The 21,215-nt window shown below is 45.9% G+C and overlaps 2 protein-coding genes across 7 annotated transcripts in view; one reads left to right on the top strand and one right to left on the bottom strand.

Annotated features, from left to right (window-relative positions):
- The window catches only part of copa (COPI coat complex subunit alpha), a 92,901-nt gene extending 88,136 nt beyond the window's left edge, over positions 1-4,765 (top strand). For all 4 annotated transcript variants that reach the window (XM_059972839.1, XM_059972840.1, XM_059972838.1 and 1 more), the window contains 3 exons: positions 2,509-2,621; positions 3,487-3,568; positions 3,877-4,765. In XM_059972839.1, the coding sequence (XP_059828822.1) occupies positions 2,509-2,621; positions 3,487-3,568; positions 3,877-3,936 (255 nt within the window). In that variant the 3' untranslated portion in view covers positions 3,937-4,765. The remainder of the gene's footprint in view (positions 1-2,508; positions 2,622-3,486; positions 3,569-3,876) is intronic.
- Positions 4,766-6,637: 1,872 nt separating this feature from the next.
- LOC132395797 (astrocytic phosphoprotein PEA-15) overlaps positions 6,638-21,215 on the bottom strand; it is a 37,339-nt gene continuing 22,761 nt past the window's right edge. For all 3 annotated transcript variants that reach the window (XM_059972848.1, XM_059972846.1, XM_059972847.1), the window contains 2 exons: positions 7,537-7,692; positions 6,638-7,114 (listed from right to left, as the gene is read on the bottom strand). In XM_059972848.1, coding sequence (XP_059828831.1) covers positions 7,050-7,114; positions 7,537-7,692 — 221 coding nt within the window. In that variant the 3' untranslated portion in view covers positions 6,638-7,049. The remainder of the gene's footprint in view (positions 7,115-7,536; positions 7,693-21,215) is intronic.

The raw sequence follows: 21,215 nt of genomic DNA, 5'->3' as shown, positions 1-21,215 counted from the left end.
TTCTCCCTGTAACCTTTGACTCTCTAAGAATCTATCAATCTCCATTTTAAATATACTGAATGACTTGGCCTCTGCAGCTGTTTCTGGCAGTTATTTCCACAGATTCACCATCTTCTGGCTAAAGAAATTCCTCCTCATCTCTGTTCTAAATGGATGTCCCTCTATTCTGAGGCTTGTAATCTCCAGCAGGTATGGGCCAGAGGCAGCAAAACTGCTCATAAGGTGCAAAAGTCTTCGGCATCCTGGAGTTTTTATATACATTTGTTTTAGATGCTTAATTTTTTGTCTTCTGCATTAGTTTGTCAGTGGAAAGGAACAAGTTTTAGATTTCCAAACATTCATTTTCCAAAAAAATGCCAGAGAAATTTTTGTATTTCATTAAAGAGTAACATATTAAGTAATAGCCACTTTTCAAATAAAAACAATGACTTTATAGGCATGATTAAACATAACAAATAGGATGCTAGTGATCAAAGTTATGAGTTGAATGAACTGAACGGATTCACTAACAAAGGAATCAAATTGGGCGTAGGACAACTAAACTGGAAGGTGAGGGTGTGGAATATGTGGCCGTTTATCTTTCAAATCCTCAATTCTTACACCATGGCAGGAGAGAGCATAGCAACAAGACACAAGGTGGCCATCCTGCATCAGCAAGATTTCTCCCAAGCAGAAATTTTGCAGCAGACAAGAGTTTTAAAATGTGCTGTCCAAACTCTTCTGAAGAAGCACAAATAAACAGGCAACATTGAGGACCAGTTGCCCACGGAAACTGAGTGCAGCAGATGAGAGATGCAGCACACTGACATCCCTTCTAAATTGGGAGGTTCCACACTGCAGTCAGCTCTGAATTCACAGAAACCACTGGAAACCAAGTACACCACTCTACAGTCCGAAGTCTTGTCAGAAACGGTCTTTATGGAAGAGTTGCTGCCAAAAAGCTATGCCTCTGAAGTGAAAACAATGCCCAGAGACTCACCTACACACAGAAACACAGGACTGGGGTATTGAACAATGGCAGCAAGTGCTCTGGCTCAAAATGTGCATTTTTTGGTTCAGACTGGAAGCAGTTTTTCTGCAGAAGAGCTGGAGAATGCTACGTGGATGAGTGTCTGCAGGCAACAGTGAAACACAGAGGTTGGGGGCTGCATTTCTGCAAATGTGATCTGGTCAGAATTAATGGAATCCTCGATGCTGAAATGTACAAGCAGATTCTCATCCATCAGGGAGGCATCTGATCGGTCCCAACTTCATTCTACAGCAGGGCAGGGCATTCTACCTCAAACACATGACCAAGGTCATAAAGAACTATCTTCAGCAAAAGGAAGAACAAGGTGCTGCAGCAGATGGTGTGGCTTCCACAGAGACCTGATCTCAGTATCATTGAGGTTGTATGGGATTACCAGGAGAGACAGCCAAAGCCTGCAAAAGGACTATGGCAAGTTCACCAAGATGCTTGGAACAACTTATCAGCCAATTTTCTTCTAAAACTAAACAACAGTGTTCCCAAGAGTATTGATGTGGCTTTAAAGGCAAAGGATGATTATGCCAAATATTGATTTGATTTAGTTTTTTTTTACTGTTTACTGCTCTTTATATTATTTTGATATTTAAAAACTTTATTTTTGAAAGCATCTTCACTCTCCATACTTCTTTTCCATGTGTGCCGAAGATTTTTTCACAATACTGTACATTGAACCTTTCATACCCAAGATCATCAGGGCCCTCTCCCCTCTCCAGTGCAACTGAATTTTTTTTCAGATAAGGGTCTCCAAAACTGCTCACAATACTCGTGCTCTGGTACACCAGGGGGTCCCCCTCCCACTGGCAGAGTGGAGAGTGGAATCAGACATCCGTTCCATCCAGGCGATCTTGTTCATGTTGCAGTTTGGCTCCACAGCTCACTAGGGCAGAGAGTTCCAAAGATCAATGAGAAAGAACTCCCTCACAAACTCTCTATCTCAATTGGGTGACTCCTCTTTCCGAGGTGACTTCCCCGCCACCTTTGATCTACATCCTTCCTTGCAAATGATGTTTCCTATAATGGGCAAGTCTAGGACCAGAGGGCACAGCCTCAGAATTGAGGGTTGTTCCTTTGGAACAGAGATGAGGAGGAATTTCTTTCGTCAAAGGGTGGTGAATCTGTGGAATTCAGTGCCACGGATGCTGTGGAGGCCAAGTCATTGGGTATATTTAAAACAGAGGTTGATAGGTTCTTGATTAGTCAGGGCATCAGATATTACGGGAGAAGGCAGGAGAATGGGGTTGAGAAGGATAATAAATCAGCCATGATGGAATGGCAGAGCAGACCCAATGGGCAGAATGGCATAATGTTTCTTTGTCTTGTGGCCAGTGTGGTGGTGACATGTGGAAGGAGTGCTGCAGAGCTCAGCTGTGCTGGAGTTTTGTACCTTGGTGGGGGAGATCCTGGGGAACCAAGCCAACCTCCCTAGCCACTGAGCACGTAGCACAAAGTTGCTACACTAAACATGGTCTCTGTCTCCACAGACACGCAAGATCCTGGCTGCTTGTGAGAAGACACCAACCGATGCTCATCAGCTCAACTATGACATGCACAATCCCTTTGACATTTGTGCTGCAACATACAAGCCCATCTACAGGTAGTTGGGTGGGGAGGGGGGCAGTGTGGATCCAGAGCAGGGTGAGGTTTGGCTCCTCACTTCCTGTCAGCACACACAAAGTGCTGGAAGCACTCAGAAGGTCTAGCAGAGTTAATGAAGCCAACATTTTGGGCCGAGGCCTTTCATCAAGACTGGAACGGAGTGGGGCGGACCCTAGAATGAAAAGCAGAGGGAGGAGGAGGAGGATGATAGCTAGAAGGTTATAGTGAAGCCAGTTATGTGGGAAAGGTGAAGGCTGGAGAAGGAAGCTGATAGGATAGGAAAGGGGATCATGGAAGAGAGGGGAAGGAGGTGGGGCACCGGGGGAGGCGATAAAGATGAGGAGAAGAGGTAAGAGGCCAGAGTGGGAACATGCGAGGGAAGGGTGGGGGGGGAGAGACGAAATTGGTGCTCATGTCTCAGACAGCATATAAAGTGTTGCTGCTCCACACTGACGGTAGCAGAGGACTGAAATGGGGGCAGGGATTACAAAGTTTGCCCCCTGGGAAATCCAGCTTTGGTGGATGGAGCAGAGGTGCTTGACAAAGCAGTCTCCTGATTAATGTCGGGTCTCACCAGTGTAGAGGAAGCTGATCGAGAGTATCATATGCAACTTTGCAGGTGAAGTGTTGCCTCACTTTGAAGTACTGGTTGGGACCCTGGGTGGAGGTGAATGGGAGAGGCAGCACCTAATTGTTTTCCCTGAGCCTCTCTCATTTCACTATCCCTTGTGTGCTCTGCCATGGCATTGTTTCGGGGGCAGATCATTGGCCAGGTGTCTGTGTGTGAGAGTGCGTCTTCTGAGATTCACATATGTACAGAGCATCAAGTTTCAGAATTAACCTGCAATTACTTCCATTGTCAGGGGGAAGCCCGTGGAAAAGTGCCCGCTGAGTGGAGCCTGCTACAGTCCAGAGTTCAAGGGTCAGATCTGCAGAGTGACCACGGTACGTAACAGCTATTGGACCTAAAGCAAATGGAAACTTCAGAGAGCCACGACACACCAGTCAGTGTACAGATATCCCCCCTGGAAGAGAGTCTGAAATACACCAGTCAGTGTACAGATATCCCCCCTGGAAGAGGGTCTGAGATACACCGGTCAGTGTACAGATATCCCCCCTGGAAGAGGGTCTGAGATAAACCGGTCAGTGTACAGATATCCCCCTGAGAGAGAGGGACTGAGAGACACTGGTCAGTGAGATCTCTTGATCTCCTTTGTTGCCTTTTCATTAACCCTCGCTGTTTTATTTTCTAGGTGACTGAGATTGGCAAGGATGTGATTGGTCTGCGTATCAGCTCACTGCAGTTCCGCTGAGCTCCCCAAATTTGGATGGTTGCTCCAGCATGCTGGTGCGTGCAGTGAGTGTCTGCCCATGACATGTTGGGAATTCTCATGTCGCTCTCTGCCTCTGTAAAATTAGTGTTTTAGAAATTGATGTTTGCATCCCCTGTGGACTCTGATCCAGCTCGGGCTTTTCTTGTATCCCTTTGCAGTGTACTGGCTGGATCCTGCTTTTATTTCCTGGCAACCCAATTTCCAATCGCTCCCTTGAAATACTGCTCCTAGATTTCCAATCTCCCACCCCCATCCAGTTACTACTTTTCCAGGTATCTATATACAAGTCTTGGATTCGATATTTAGCCCATTATGCTGGTTCCAGGTTTTCTGAATTGCAAGCTGCACATTCTCTGAACGCCACTCCCTTTCACATTGTCACCCTGTTCCAAGTTTTCTTACCCCCCGACTACCTTCTTGTTCTGGTTTCTGGCTTTCCAGTTAACTTGCTCTCTTGCTGGCTGAGCTCCAACTGCATGTTCGATCATCTGGACCCTCGCTCAGTAATTCTCCAAGGTTTACTGTCTGTTCCATGATTTTTTTTTCAGGCGGAATCCAGATCCCAGTGCCTGATGACTCTTCTGCCCCACCTGCAATCTGGGTCATTGGGTTCTGAGATATAGGCCAGATTTTCCAGTGGATCCTCCCATCTCCTCCACTCCACTTACAGGGCTTATTTTCCCAGCTTTTTAATCCATTTTTTAGCCCCTCTTCCAGCTTGTAAAGTACCACATACCCGCTTTCTCCCAACCCCCATGCCACGGGCTTCTCCTTCAATGTCGATATAAAATAAAGTGTTATTGCTGCTTCTCAGTCTCTTTCTCATTCCGGGGAGCGCGGTGGTGGGGGTGGCAAGACAGGGTGAGTGTCTTTGTCTGTTTCTTCCATCAGGCATGGGAGCAGAATTAGGCCACTTGGCCTATTGAGTCAGCTCCTCCATTCATTCCATTTCCCTCTTCACTGTAACCTTTGACAGCTTGACTAATCACAAACTGGTCAAGCTTGGCTTTAAATATTCTCAATGATTTGGCTCTGCAGCTGTCTGAAGTAATGAATTCCACAGATTCACCACCCTCTGGCTGAAGAACTGCTTCCTTATCTGTTCTAAAGGGATGTACCTCTATACTGAGGCTCTGCTCTCTCGTCCTAGACTCCCCACTTTCAGAAATATCCTCTTTCTCGGCTTTTCAGTATTCGATAAGTCATCCTTTATTCTTCTGCCCTCTGGTGAGTACAGGGCCAAAGCCATCAAAAACTCCTCATACATTAACTCTTTCATTCCTGGAATCATTTTTGTCAGCCTCCTCTGGTCTGTCTCCAATCCCAGCACATCCTTTCTTAGATAGGGGGCCCAAACTGCTCTGAGTGCCCCAAGTGAGGATTCATTATAAAGTCTCAACATTACATCCTTGCTTTTATATTCTCGTCCTCTTGAAATGTATTTACCTTCCTCACCATAGACTCAACCTTCAAATTAACTTTCAGGGAATCCTGCACAAGGACTCTCAAGTCCCTTTGCACCTCTGATTTTTGAATTTTTTTCCCAATTGTAACCTTTATTCCTTCTGCAAAAATGCATGAACATATTCTTCCTGACCCTGTATTCCATCTGCCACTTATTTGCACGTGCCCCCAATCTGTCTTAAGTCCTTCTGCAGACTGCCTGCTTCCTCAATACTATCTGCCCCTCCACCTATCTTTGTAATGTTGTTAACTTGGCCAGAAAGCCATCAATTCCAGCACCCAGGCCGCAGGCGCATAATGTGAAAAGTAGCAGTCCCAAAACTGACCCTGTGGAACACCACTGGTCACCAGCAAACAACTAGAAAAGATTCCCTTTATTCCCACTCATTGTCTCCTGCCAGTCAACCAATCATCTATCCATTCTAGCATCTTTCCTGTAATATCATGGGCTGTTATCTTGTTAAGCAGAGTTGCTGTGGGTTCAGTGGGTTGAGGGTTGGTTCGTGCTTTTGTGTTGGTTGCTTGGGATGGGATGGAGAGATTTGCGCCGATACAGTTGAACCAAGCTGCCTGATACCTCCCACCAACGCACCCCACATCAACCATGACCCCTCACCCTTCTGGCAACATTTTGTCTTTACGTACCCCCACTCCTAATCCCCACTCAGAAGACAAAACCATCTTTTGGGTGCACAACGCATTTAATGACACACTCCAGTAATGCTTCAGCGGTTCGCACACAGACTGGCTGTTAATCGGCAGGTTAGCAGGAATGTGGTGCCGGGACCCTGCCAGCCCCTCCACAGCCTTGGCCTGGGGGTCAGGGCTGGAGCTGGGGCACTTTTCCACCCCACCCAATGGGAAGTTGTGCAGGCTGAGGCCTAGTGGTTAAGACTTTTCAGAGATTGAGGCCCATTGGCTGTAGGCCAGCCCCGTCCCTGTTGGGCTCCCACTCCTGGCCCTGTGCCCCTCCCCTTTTTTCCCAACTCAGAGGCTTTGCTGTTTTCTCACTCCTCCTGCCAATTGGTGGCCACTTTTATTCTTCCCCACCCTCCCCACAACTGGATGGCCTCTGCTTGCCTTCCCAACTGTTTCTGCCCCCCCCCCCCCACCCCCATCCTGTCCTGAGGGACACCGCCAAAAGAATCAAAGCCTGACCAGACCAAAGCCTCAATCCCCGCTTGGCGTGGGCATCACACCCTGACTCCAGTCGGCCTGACTGGGTGGTGGGGTGGGGTAGAGAGGGAGGGGATGGTGTTGCATCCCACCCAACATCTCTCAGAATTTGCATAGAGTTGAAGGCTAGATGGATAGGGTTGAGTGGGTGGGGGCTAAGGCTGTTGTAGCCCCTTCTTTGCCTCCACCGATGCAGCAGGCTTCAGGTGCACAGGAAGATCCCGGTAACACAACACAACAGATCACGATGTATGGTGGTGGGTGGGGTAGGGAGGTTTTTTTTTGCAAAGTTACAGGTTAATGTTACTGGTGGGTTAGTTTTTTTCTTGTTACAAACACTATCTCTGAATGCAGGTTCTCTTTCTCCCCCCCCCCCCTCCCCACGCGCACATTCTCTCTTGCTTTCGCTCTCTCCCCCATTTGCTTGCTCCAGGGCCTTTGCTGGCTGCAGCTCAGGCCTTCTTGGGGGGCAGTTTCAGTTTGATGATCTCGTCCTCAGATGGCTGCCGAAGGATGTCTGAGGGAAACAAGAAGGAAGGGATTATTAACCTGTCTTTTCACCCCTGACTCATGGATTCCTGGGACCCTTTTTCCTCTTGAAGGCACTGGACATCTCTCACACCTAGCCCACCATCTCCCTTCCTACCCCAAACCCTGATTCCCATCACCCCTTACTCCAAAAATCCCACAATCCTCTGGAATCGGAAATCCATGCCTTACACCATAGTCCCAAACCCTGTTGACCTCTCATCCCTCCGCCTTGAAACCCTTGCTTCATGTATGATGCCATTTTCTGCCCTTACCCCTGGGTTTCGCCTTTAGGCCCAGTCATGCGGGTAGGACATTCCAGGATTGGACAGGGTGGCTTGCAGAGATAAAGGACCTGCCTGGGTTTGGGTGGCCTATAGGAGTTCCCCCCCCCCCCCACGACTTTCTCACCTTTGTACTTGATGGCACTGGGGATGCGGGTAAACTTGGAGTCCACCTCCTCGTCCTCGGAGATGTTCAAAACCTTGGTCCTGTAGTCAATCACCATGGTCAGCAGGTCGGGCCGCCTGGACATCTCAAAAATGTGTTCGATGTACGAGAGGTTGTCTGTAGTGACCACAATGTTCAAATAGATTTACTGTCATTTTTGCAGACATTAATGGCAAATACAAAGAACCACATCAATAAAACACTGCACATGACAAAGGCACTTGTGTAAATACAAACATGAGAGAGAAAGAAACAAAATAATCTATAAATATTAAGAACATGGGCTGATTGGTTGCGGGAACAGGTCAGTGACGGGTTGAGTGAAGTTATCCCCACCGGTTCAAGAGCCTGATGGTTGAAGGGTAATAACTCCCTGAACCTGGTGGTGTGGCTCCTGAAGCTCCTATACCTTCTGACTGATGGCAACTTAGATGGTGGGGGTCCCTGATGATGGGTGCTGCCTTCCTACAACATCATTCCTTATAGATGTGTTCCATGGAGGGGAGGGCTTCACCCACGATGGACTGGTCTGTATCCATTACTGTAGTGGTCACCAACCTTTTTAAGCCCAAGATCCCCTACCTCGCAAGATTGACCCCAGATCAATTAGTCACGTGCATGCGCACCGGGGCAGAAAAGACCAGAAGTAAAACCCCGCAACCCATAAGTAGAAATAATGTATAAACACCAGGATTACCCGCCCTTTTTGCACTGCGGACCGGTATAATATTGTCAATATTCTTGCCGACGGGGTGGGGGGGGTGTGTTAAACACAATGGGAATACAGCGATACTCGAAGCAGGTTTCTTATGTCCAGTCTATTCCGCCATTTAGTTTTCACAGCTCTCGGCACTTAGCTTCTGTCCCGCTTGCTCGCGTTTTTTCCACTGAAGAAACTCAACGGGTTTGTCTTTCAGTGAGGGGTGCTTGGACTCAAGATACCAAAGCAGTTTTGAGGGCTTCATTGCCTCATTAGACAGCCTCAGGGCCCAAACTCCAGCCTACTGGTCACCTGCCACCAGATGCCAGGTGCAGCTGGTCATGGGTGCGGTGAGAGGACAATGTAAGGGCCGGAGGTCCCCGTGCCAGGGCCGCAGTCGAAAGAGAGCGATCGACTGAGTGAGGAGTGCCACAGGACGTGTGCCCCCCCCCGTAGGATCTATCAGCCAACAAAAGTTTGTTTCAGTAGATCGCAGTGAGGTAGCTGCTCTCATACTTACAAAACGCTGAGCCTGAATTAGGTCGTCTGAATAATTTAGCACCGGGTTCCTCACTGACATTCGGTGTAGGTTTAGAGGCGGTGCTCCAGGCCAGTAGCAACGACACTTCCCGCTGGCCGTGCAGGGCGGCCAGTGATCCCTGGCGCAAGGGTGTCACTGCGATTAAGCAACTGATGATCTCGCGTGCGTTCAAGTTCAACAGTGGCCATGACAGAGAATGAGGAAAGGTGCAGCTGACTCATTATCGTTTCCTCATGGCCCGGCGGTTGGGGACCACTGAAGTACACTGTAGTGCAGGGGAGCTACACGCATGCGCACTGGGCAGAAAGAACGGAACTAAAACCCTGCAGCCCGGAAACAATCAACAGTATTTGTGTATTTATTTTTCTTTTTTTTTTTTCGGGATCTACTGGGAAAGACTCAAAGATTGACTAGTCGATCGCCATCGACAGGTTGGCGACCACTACATTACTGTATACATTAATCCCTGGGCCTGACGGAATATTCCCCAGGCTGCTCCACGAGGCGACAGAAGAGATTGCTGAGCCCCTGGCTAGGATCTTTATGTCCTCATTGTCCATAGGAATGGTGCCGGAAGATTGGAGGGAGGCAAATGTTGTCCCCTTGTTCATAAAAGGTAGTATGGATAGTCCAGGTAATTATAGACCAGTGAGCCTTACGTCTGCGGTGGGAAAGCTGTTGGAAAAGATTCTCAGAGATAGAATCTATGGGCATTTAGAGAATCAGGGACAGTCAGCAAGGCTTTATGAAGAGTAGATCATGTCTAACAAGCCTGATAGAGTTCTTTGAGGAGGTGACCAGGCACATAAATGAGGGTAGTGTAGTGGATGTGATCTACATGGATTTTAGAGGCATTTGACAAGGTACCACACGATAGGCTTATTCAGAAAGTCAGAAGGCATGGGATCCAGGGAAGTTTGGCCACGTGGATTCAGAATTGGCTTGCCTGCAGAAGGCAGAGGGTCATGGTGGAGGGAGTACATTTGGATTGGAGGGTTGTGACTAGTGATGTCCCACAAACATCGGTTCTGGGACCTCTACTTTTTGTGATTTTTATTAACGACCTGGATGTGGGGGTAGAAGGGTGGGTTGGCAAGTTTGCAAACAACACAAAGGTTGGTGGTGTCGTGGATAGTGTTGAGGATTGGCGAAGATTGAAGAGAGACATTGATAGGATGCAGAAGTGGGCTGAGAAGTGGCAGATGGAGTTCAACCCAGAGAAGTGTGAGGTGGTACACTTTGGAAGAACAAACTCCAAGGCAGGGTACAAAGTAAATGGCAGGATATTTGGTAGTGTGGAAGAGCAGAGGGATCTGGGAGTACATCTCCACAGATCCCTGAAAGTTACCTCACAGATAGATAGGGTAGTTAAGAAAGCTTATGGGGTGTTAGCTTTCATAAGTCAAGGGATAGAGTTTAAGAGTCGCGAGGCTCTATAAAACTCTGGTTATAGTGGAGTACTGTGTCCAGTTCTGGTCCTTTTGCATCTCAGTATTTTGTATTTTCTCTCTGTTTAGAAAATAGTCAACCCTTTCATTTTTTGTATCAAAGTGCATGACCACACACTTCCTGATCCTGTATTCCATCTGCCATTTCTTTCCCCAGTCTCCTTCTGTCTAAGTCCTTCTGTAGCCTCTCTACTTCCTCAAAACTATTCCTCCACCTATCTTCATATCGTCTGCAAACTTTGCAACAAAGCCATCAATTCCATCATCCAAATCATTGACATGACTCCTGTGGAACACTACTAGTCACTGACAGCCAACAGAAAAGGCTCCCTTTATTCCCATTCTTTACCCCCTGCCAATCAGCCACTGCTTTATCCATGCTTGAAATTTTACTCTAATACCAGCCTCAAGCGTGGTATTTTGTCAAAGGCTTTCTGAAAATCCAAGTACACAACATCTGCTGATTCTCCTGTCTATCCAGCTTGTTTCTTAAAAGAATTCCAACAGATTTGTAAGGCAGGATTTTCCCTTGAGGAAACCATGCTGACTACAGTGTATTTTATCATATGCCTCCAAGTACCCTGAGACTTCATCCTTAATAATCGAACTCCAATGTTTTCCCAACCACTGAGGTCAGATTAACTTGCCTAGAGTTTCCTTTCTTCTGCCTCTCCCTTCTTGAATATTGAAGTGACATTTGCAATGACTATTCCAGAACCTAGTGATTCCTTAAAGACCATTACTAATGCCTCCACAAACTCTTCAGCCACCTCTTTCAGAACCCTAGGGTGTACACCATCTGGTCCAGGTGACTTGTCTACCTTCAGACCTTTCAGTTTCCCAAGAACCTTCTCTCTAGTTACAGTAACTTCACACACTTCATGACCCCTGACACCTGGAACTTCCACACACTGCTAGTGTCTTCCATAGTGAAGACTAATGCAAAATACTTAGTCAGTTCATTCGCCATTTCCTTCTCCCTATTACTGCCTCTCCAACATCGATTTCAAGTGGTCCAGTATCCATTCTTGCCTCTCTTACACTTTATGTAGCTGAAGAAACTTGGCATCCTCTTTAATATTATTTGGTAGCTTACTTTCATAATGACTTTTTTTAAAAATTGCCTTCTGATGGTATTTGAAAACTTCCCAATCCTCTAACTTCACACTAATTTTTGCTCTATTATATGCCCTCTCTTTGGCTTTGACTTCTCTTGTTAGCCACGGTTGTGTTATCTTTCCTTTAGAATACTTCTTTCTCTTTGGGATGTACATATCCTGTGCCTTCTGAATTGTTTCCAGAAACTCCAGCCATTGCTGCACTGCCATCATCCCTGCCAATGTTCTTTTCCAATCAATTTTGGTCAACTCCTCCCTCATATAACAATTACAGCACGGAAACAGGCTGTCTTGGCCCTTCTAGTCTGTGCCAAACACTTACTCTCACCTAATCCCACTGGCCCGCACTCAGCCCATAACCCTCCATTCCTTTCCTGTCCATGCACCTATCCAATTTTACTTTAAATGACAATACCGAACCTGCCTCTACCACTTCTACTGGAAGCTTGTTCCACACAGTTTTTCTTTTCTTTTCTTTTCTTTGAGTAAAGAAATTCCTCCTCGTGTTACCCCTAAACTTTTGCCCCCTAACTCAACTCATGTCCTCTTGTTTGAATCTCTCCTAGTCTCAATGAAAAAAGCCTATCCATGTCAAATCTATCCTCCTCATAATTTTAAATACCTCTATTAAGTGTCCCCTCAACCTTCTACGCTCCAAAGAATAAAGACCAAACTTGTTCAACCTCTCCCTGTAACTTAGGTGCTGAAACCCAGGTAACATCTTTCCTATAATTCGGTGATCAGAAGTGTACACAATACTCCAGATTTGGCCTTACCAATGTCTTGTACAATTGTAACATTACACCCCAACTCCTATACTCAATGCTCTGATTTATAAAGGCCAGCATACCAAAAGCTTTCTTCAGCACCCTATCCACATGAGATTCCACTTTCAGGGAACTATGCACCATTATTCCTAGATCACTCTGCTCTACCTGCCTCTACCACTTCTACTGGAAGCTCGTTCCACACAGCTACCACTCTGAGTAAAGAAATTTTCCCTTGTGTTACCCCTAAACTTTTGCCCCCTAACTCTCAACTCATGTCCTCTTGTTTGAATCTCCCCTACTCTCAATGAAAAAACTCTATCTATCCATGTCAACTCTATCTATTCTCCTTATAATTTTAAATACCTCTATTAAGTGTCCCCTCAACCTTCTACGCTCCGAAGAATAAAGACCTAACTTGTTCAACCTCTCCCTGTAACTTAGGTGCTGAAACCCAGGTAACATTCTAGTAAATCTCTGTACTCTATTTTGTTGACATCTTTCCTATAATTCGGTGACCAGAACTGTGCACAATACTCCAGATTCGGCCTTACCAATGCCTTGTACAATTTTAACATTCCATCCCAACTCCTATACTCATTGCTCTGATCATGCCTCTGTAACTCCCCTTACTCCACTGCAATACTGATACATCTGACTTTAGTTTGTCCTTCTCAAATTTCAGGTGAATTCAATCATACCTGATCACTTTCTCCTTAAGCTCTCTAATCAATTCTGGTTCATTGCACAACACCCAATCTAGAATAGCTAATTCCCTTATCCGCTTAACCACGGGTTGCTCTAAAGAAAACCATCTCACAGACATTCTCGAAATTCCACTCACAAACCCACCCCCCCCGCCCCGCCAGCCAGAATCCAGCATCACCCTCAGATTCTCAGTTCCTCAATCTACCTGCATATTGAAATCCCCCATGACCGTTGTAACATTGCCCTTTTGAAATGCATTTTCTATCTCCCATTGTAATTTGTAGACCAAATCCTTACTACTGCTTGAGGGTCTGTATACAACTCCCATCAGGGTTTTTTTTACCCTTGCAGTTCCTTAACTCTAATCTCAATGATTCAACATTTTCCAACCCTATGTCACCTCTTACTAATAATTTGATTTCATTTTTTTTAAACCAACAGAGCAACGTAGCCCCCTCTGCCTTCCTGCTTATCTTTGACATTATCCTTAGACATTAAGCTCCCAGCCGTAATCTTTTATCCATGATTCAATGAAGCCTACAACATCGTACCTGCCAATCTGTAACTGTGCTGCAAGTTCAGCTACCTTATTCTGTATACTACAATATACAGATTCAATGCCTTCAGTCCTGTATTCACGATTCCGTCTGCTTTTTACATTGACTGCAATTTTGCCCTATCAACAGTCTCTCCTGACTACACATTGTCTCTGTTTGTAAACCACCTACCTAATCTTCAGCACTATCATCCACCTCTCCTATGATAATTCTTGCATTGAAATATCAGCAGCTCAGGACACTATTAACACCATGCTCAACTTTCTGATTCCTAACTTTGAGGTCTCATGAACATCTGCTTGCACAACCTGTCCACTAACTATTCTGGCACTCTGGTTCCCAACTCCCTGTAACTCTAGTTTAAACCCCACCGTGCAGCATTAATAAACCTTCCTGATAGGATATTAGTCCCCTTCCAGTTCAGGTGCAAACAGTTCCTTTTGAACAGGTCTCACCTTCTTTGGAAGGGGAAGACCAATGAACCAAAAATCTGATGCCCTCCCTCCTACACCAACTCCTTAGCCATGTATTAAATTGCATAATCTTTGTAGTTCTGGCCTCACCAGCAAATGGCATGGGTAGCAATCTTGAGATCACAACCCTGGAGGTCCTGTTCTTTAACTTAGCACCCAACTCCCTATGCAGAACCTCGTCACTTGTCCTACCCATGTCACTGGTACCTACGTGGACTCTGGCTGTTCACTCTCCCACTCAAGAATGCTGATGACTCGGTCCTAGCACCCAGGATGCAACATATCATCTGGGAATCTCATTCTTGCACACAGAACTTCCTGTCTGTTCCCTAACTAGCAAATCCCCTATCACCACAGTGTGCCTCTTCTGCCCCCTTCCTGCCTGAGTCACAGAGGGCAGACTCAGCATCAGAAACCCGACTACTGTGACTTTCCTCTGTAAGGTCAATTGTCCTTGAGAGGGATGGCCACAGGGGTTCTCTGCACTGGCTCCATAAACCCCTTTCTGCCTCCTATCACTCAGGCTCCTGTGTCCTGCTCTTTGGGTGTAACTACCTCTCTATATGTCCCATCTATCATTCCCCAACCCTCAGCCTCCTGAATGATCCGGAGTTCATCCAATTCCGGCTCCAACTCCCTAACACAGATTGTTAGAGGCTGCAGCTGAACACGTTTCTCACAGTTGTAGCCGTCACGGACGCTGTAGGTTTTCCTGCCATTCTGCATCCCACTATCCCGCCTGGCATCCCTACTGTCCTGAGCTGAGCAGATGTAAAGAAGGGAAGGGAAAAAAAATCTTCACGTAGAGCTTTTCTTTTCTTCTACTTTCTCTGACTGAACCATGTGTTTGTGGCGGCCTCAAGGTCACCACTCTGACTCTATCAAAGGTTTATACGATTAAGAGAGGCAGAGTGTAGTCAGCCAGCATTTTTATCCCAAGGTTGAAATGCTAGAAGGCATGCATTTACGATGAGAGGGGAGCACGTTCAAAGGAGATACAAGGGGCAAGGTTTTTTCAAAAAAACACAGATGGAGGTGGGTATCTGGAATACACCGACAGAGGTGGTGGAATCATTAGAGAATTTTTGTTCATTTTTTAAAACTTTAGAGATACAGAAGAGGCCATTCCAGCCTATTCATTCCATTTGGAGGATGCACAGTGGAAATGGAAAGTGAACTATGAGCTCCGATGCCCTGAGCTGTAACAATATCATGCCAACTGCTATACAGCACAGGAATGGAGGACTGGGCAGGCAGAAGGGATCGGTTTAGTTGGTTCGGCAGTACAGGTTTCTCCCTCAGAGTAGGCCCTCCCAGCTGGCTGTCCCAGGAACCCCAGAACATTGATTCACCCTAACCTAACCATGGATAATTTGCAATCATCAATTAACCTATCCAGTATGTCTTTGGACACCTGGAGAAAACGCACATACGCCATGGGGAGGACATACAGATAGCCTCACTACTGAACCCAGCGTAGTAAATGGCTGTTCTGCGTTCTTCAAGAGTCCTGGGAGAGCCAGAGTCTCCCAGTGAACTACATCTGCGTGAAGAGCATCCGGCTGCAGCTCCTTGAATGCTGTATTAGGGATCTGGAGCAGCAGCTGGATGACCTTAGGCTTGTCCGGGAGAGTGAGGAGATAATCGATCAGTTACAGGGAAGTAGTACCCGAAGTTGTAGGAGGTGAGTAGCTGGGTGACTCTCAGCAGAAATGGAAATGTGAATAGGAAGTTAGTGCAGAGCACCCCTGTGGCCAATCCCCTCAATAATAAGTATACAGCTTTGGATACTGTTGTGGGATATGACTTCCCAGGGGGATGCCACGGTGACCAGGTTACTGGCGCTGAGCACAGGTCCATGGTGCAGAAGGGAAAGAGAGAAAAGAAGGGAGCGGTAGTGATAAGGGACTCAATAGTGAGGGGACCAGACAGGAGATTCTGTGGATGTGAATGGGACACCCAGATGGTATGTTGCCTCCCAGGTGCCAGGGTCAGGGATGTCTCAGATCACGCCCACAACATTTTGGATAGGGAGGGAGAGCAGCCAGATGTCTTCGTTCATAGTGGTACCAATGACATAGGAAGGAAAAACAATGATGTCCTGAAATAAGAATTTAGAGAGCTAGGTGGAAAGCTAAGAAGCAGGACCTCCTGGGTAGTAATTTCTGGATTGCTGCCTGTCCACACGCCAGTGAGGGTAGAAACAGGATTGATTTGGCAGATGAATACATGGCTGAGATGCTGGTGCAGGGCTTAAGGTTTTTGGATCATTGGGAATCGCTTCTGGGGGAGGTATGAGCTGTACAAAAGGGACATGTTGCACCTGAACCCAAGGGGGAGGGGCGAATATTCTTGTGGGCAGGTTTGTTAGAGCTATTGGGGAGGGATTAAACTAATTTGGCAGGAGGAATGGGAACCGGAGTCAGGATAGGACTGACCGAAAAAAGCAAAGATTGTGTTCAGTCAAACTGTCAGGGAGATAAGACAAAATTGCAGCCAGCTTGGTGAGTATTAGGAATGCAGAATCAAAAAGGATAGCAAATACAGTACTCAGTGTTATATCTCAATGCACGGAGTATAAGAAACAAGGTGGATGATCTTGTTGCACTAATACAGATTGTCAAGTATGATGTTGTGGCCATCACTGAATTGTAGCTGAAGGATAGTTGTAGTTGGGAGCTGAATATTCAAGGGTACACATTGTATCGGAGGGATGGGAAGGTAGACAGAGAGGTGACGTGGCTCTGCTGGTAAAGAATGACATCAAATCAGTAGAAAGATGTGACATAGGATCAGATGATGATGAATCCTTATGGGTTGAGTTAAGAAACTGCAAGGGTAAAAGGATGCTGATGGCAGTTACATACAGGCCTCCCAACAGTAGCTGGAATTTGGACCACAGATTACAACAGGAAATAGAAAAGGCGAGCCAAAAGGGCAATATTATGATTGTCAAGGGAGATTTCAATATGTAGATTGATTGAGGAAAATCAAGTTGGTAATGGATCTCAAGTTTGTTGAATGCCTACGAGATGCCTTTTTAGAGCAGTTTGTCATTGACCCCACGAGGAGATCAGCTGTACTGGATTGGGTTTTATGTAATGAACTAGAGGTGGTTAGGGAGCTTAAGATAAAAGAACCCTTAGGAGAGAGTGATCACAATATGATTGAATTCCACTTGAAATTTGATAGGGAGAAAGTAAAGTTTGATGTAGCAGTATTTCAGTGGAGTAAAGGAAATTACAGTAGTATGAGAGAGGAGTTGGCCAAAGTAAATTGGAAGGAGCTGCTGGTAGGGACGACAGCAGAGCATGCATTTCCGGGAAAAATGAGGAAGGTGCAGGACATGTGTACTCCAAAGATGAAGAAACACTCAAATGGTAAAATAGTACAAACATAGCTGACACAGAAGTCAAAGGAAAAGGCATACAACAAAGCAAAAAATTAGTGGGAAGGTAGAAGATTAGGAAGTTTTAAAAAATCTAGTGAGCAACCAAAAATATCATTAGGAGGGAAAAGATGAAATATGAAAGCAAGCTAACAATATCAAAGTGAATAGTAAAAGCTTTCTCAAGTTTGAAGAAATAAAAGAAAGATGAGAGTGGATATAGGACCACTAGAAAATGAGGCCAGAGAAATAATACCAGGGGCCAAGGAGATGGCTGATGAACTAAATGAGTATTTTGCATCAGTCTTCACAATGGAAGACACTATCAGTGTGCCAGGTGTTGAAGGGTGTGAGGGAAGAGAAGTGAGTGCAGTTACTATTACAAGGGAAAAGGTGCACAAAAAGCTGAAAGACCTAAGGGTACATAAGTCATCCGGGTCAGATGAACTGTACTCCAAGGTTCTGGAAGAGGTAGCAGTAGATATTGTGGAGGCATTTGTAATGATCTTTCAAAAAAAATCATTGGACTCTGGCATGGTACCAAAGGACTGGAAAATTGCAAATGTCACTCCATTCTCTAAGAAAGGAGGAAGTCAGCAGAAAGGAAATTATAGACCAGTTTGCCTGACCTCAGTGGTTGGGAAGATGTTGGAGTCAATTGCTAAGGATGAGGTTATGGAGTACTTGGTGACACAGGACAAGATAGGACATAGCATGGTTTCCTTAAGGGAAAATCTTGACTGACGAACTTGTTGGAATTCTTTGAGGAGATTACAAGTAGGATGGATAAAGGGGATGTAGTGGATGTTGTATATTTGGATTTTGACAAGGTATCACATGTGAGGCTGCTTACCAAGTTAAAAGCTCATGGTATTACAGGAAAGTTATTAACATGGTTAGAGCATTGGCTGATTGGTAGGAGGCACTGAGTGCAATAAAAGGATCCTTTTCTGGTTGGCTACCAGTAACCAATGGTGTTCAGCAGGGGTCAGTATTGGGACTGCTTCTTTTTATGCTGTACATCAATGGTTTAGATGATGGAATAGATGGCTTTGTTGCCAAGTTTGCAGATGATATGAAAATTGGTGAAGGGACAGGTAGTGTTGAGGAAACAGGAAGGCTGCAGAAGGACAGACAGATTAGGAGAATGGGGAAGAAAGTGGCAAATGAAATGCGATGTTGGAAAATGCATGGTCATGCACTTTGGTAGTAGAAATAAATGTGCAGCATATTTTCTAAATGGGGAGAAAATCCAAAAATCTGAGATGCAAAGTGACTTGGGATAATACATAAAAACATAAGTAGGAGCAGGAGTAGGCCATCTGGCCCATCGAGCCTGCCCCACCATTCAATAAGATCATGGCTGATCCGTTTCCTTGTGCAGAACACCCTGAAGGTTAACTTGCAGGTTGTCAGTGGTGAGGATGGTAAATGCCATGTGAGCATTTATTTCAAGAGGTCTAGAATACAACAGCAAGAATGCTGAGGCTTTATAAGGCACTGGTGAGGCCTCACCTTGAGTATTGTGAACAGTTTTGGGCTCCTTATCTAAGCAAAGATGTGCTGACATCAGAGACAGTCCAGAAGAGGTTCACAAGGATGATTCTGGGAATGAAAGGCTTATCATATGAGAAAAATTTGATGGCTCTGGGTCTGTACTCGCTGGAATTCAGAAAGATGGGGGGGGGGGGGGGGGGAGAGATCTCATTGAAACATTTTACATGTTGAAAGGCCTAGGCAGAGTAGCTGTGGAAAAGATGTTTCCATGGTGGGACAGTCCAGGACAAGAGGGCACAGCCTCAGGATAGAGGGGTGTCCATTTAAAACAGATGTGGAGAAATTACTTTATTGTGAAATTTATTACCACAGGCAGCTGTGGAGGCCAGGTCGTTGGGTGTATTTAAGGCAGAGATTGATAGGTTCTTGATTGATCATGGCCTCAAAGGATATGTGAAGAAGGCTGGGGAATGGGGCTGAGGAGGGGAAAAGGATCAGCCATGATCGAATGGTGGAGCAGACTCAATGGGCCAAATGGCCTAATTCTCCTCCTATGTCTTATGGTGCCAGAGTTTGACTTCAAACTTTAAGAATGTCCTGAGCAACAACAGCCTCACACTAAGTGGTCCATTACTCTAACACCCATCCTTAAAGTGCTCTTTAATCCCACGAGATCTTTTATAAATCCTTCTTCCTTACGCAGTCTAGATATGAAATAACCTGTGCCCTGGTAGCTTCTGCAATCTGCCACTCTAAATATCAATCATTGATGCACACCACAAATTCGTCCTCAGTCAGTTTAGTGCATCTAATCAGTATGTCGGTTATAAATCTCCCATGAATATAGCAGCTCTCTTCAATGTAGGCATGATATTTCCACATTTAGGCTTTGACCTATTGACAGGTCCGTTAACTATACCCAGACTTCTTCCTTCCCCTTCCAAAACTTCAACCCAAAGAGATTCCAAATCAGTCTCCCTGTACACTCGGAGACAACTTTATTACTACAGGAGGTACCTAATAAACAGGCCACCAAGTGTATTCTGTATGTTCATGGTCTTCTGCTGGAGCCCATCCACTTCAAGGTTCAATGTGTTAACAGATGTTCTTCTGCACACCACTGCAGTAATGTGTGGTTATTTGAGTTCCTGTCAGCTTCAATCAATCTGGCCATTCTCCTCTGACCTCCCTCACTTACAAGGTGTTTTCACCCTCAGAACAGCTGCTCACTGGATGCCCTTTTGCACCATTCTCCCTAAATTCTACGATCTTCTGTGCATAAAAATCACAGGAGGTCGGCAGTTTCTGGGATACTCAAAACACAGCTGGCACCAGCAGTCAAAGTCAGATGCCATTTCTTCCCCATTCTGGTGTTTGCTCTGAACACCAGCTGAAGCTCCTGACAATGTCTGGATATCTCTCTGCACTGAGTTCCTGTCACATGATTGGCTGATTAGATATTTGCACTAACAACCTAATAAAGTGGCCGAGCAGATTGCTCCAATACCCCCCCCCCCCCACCACCCCTGAGTAACATAACCTCCTGCCTCCTATCCCCTTTATCAACACAAGATTCTGCAGTGAAAATCCAGGGAAACGTATCCAAGATGCTGGAGGATCTCAGCAGGTTGGGCAACAGATATGGTGGGGAAAAAAAAACAGTTGATGTTTCAGGCTGAAGCCCCTCATCATGTGTGGAAAAGAAGGGGGCAGAAGGCAGATTAAGGTGGTGGGGGAGCGTAAAGAGTACATGCTGGCAAGCGATTGGTGAGACCAGGTGAGGGGGACGTTGTGTGTGGGGGACATTTTAAATTGTGACATACGGTAGATTAGTTGTAATGGTGTCAGAGTTCTGAGTTCAATCCTGGCATTCTCTGTGAGGAGTGTGAATGCCCCATGGAATGTGTGGGGTTTCTCCCGGTGCTCTGGTTTCCTCCCACAGTCCAAACATGAACCAGTTGGTAGATTGGTTGGTCATTGCAAATTGTCCCGTGGTTAGGTTTGGATTAATCGGGGCTGCTGGCCAGTGTACTTGAAGGGCCAGAGGGTCTGCTCTGAGGGTCTTTGTGCTGTACCACAAACTACATCAATGGTCAGCAACCAGTCCTGTCCACTCCTCAGTCACATTTCTGTAATCACTGTTGCATCGTGTGCCCCAGTTCCCAGCCAAAATCAGTACCACCTCATCAATCTCACCCTCTCTGTCTGTTACGCCCACTTCTGTGTGGCCATCTCAAGCTCAGGCTGTGTACAGATATTAAAGAAAGAGACTTGTTTTATTTGTCTAAATCCACAGTGAACCGAGACATTTTTGCCAATGACCATCGTCCAGGGACATTCTGGGGGCTGTTGCCCATGTAGCAAGCTCCCCCTCTCCATGTAACTGACGAGCCCAAAGGAACGGCAGAGACCGCCTCAGTTTGGCACCCGCAGTGTCGCAGGA

Source organism: Hypanus sabinus, chromosome 6 (assembly GCF_030144855.1).
Source record: "Hypanus sabinus isolate sHypSab1 chromosome 6, sHypSab1.hap1, whole genome shotgun sequence".
Taxonomy (NCBI): Eukaryota; Metazoa; Chordata; class Chondrichthyes; order Myliobatiformes; family Dasyatidae; genus Hypanus; species Hypanus sabinus.
Note: the sequence above shows the minus strand (reverse complement) of the source record. Positions and strands in the feature narration are given on the sequence as shown.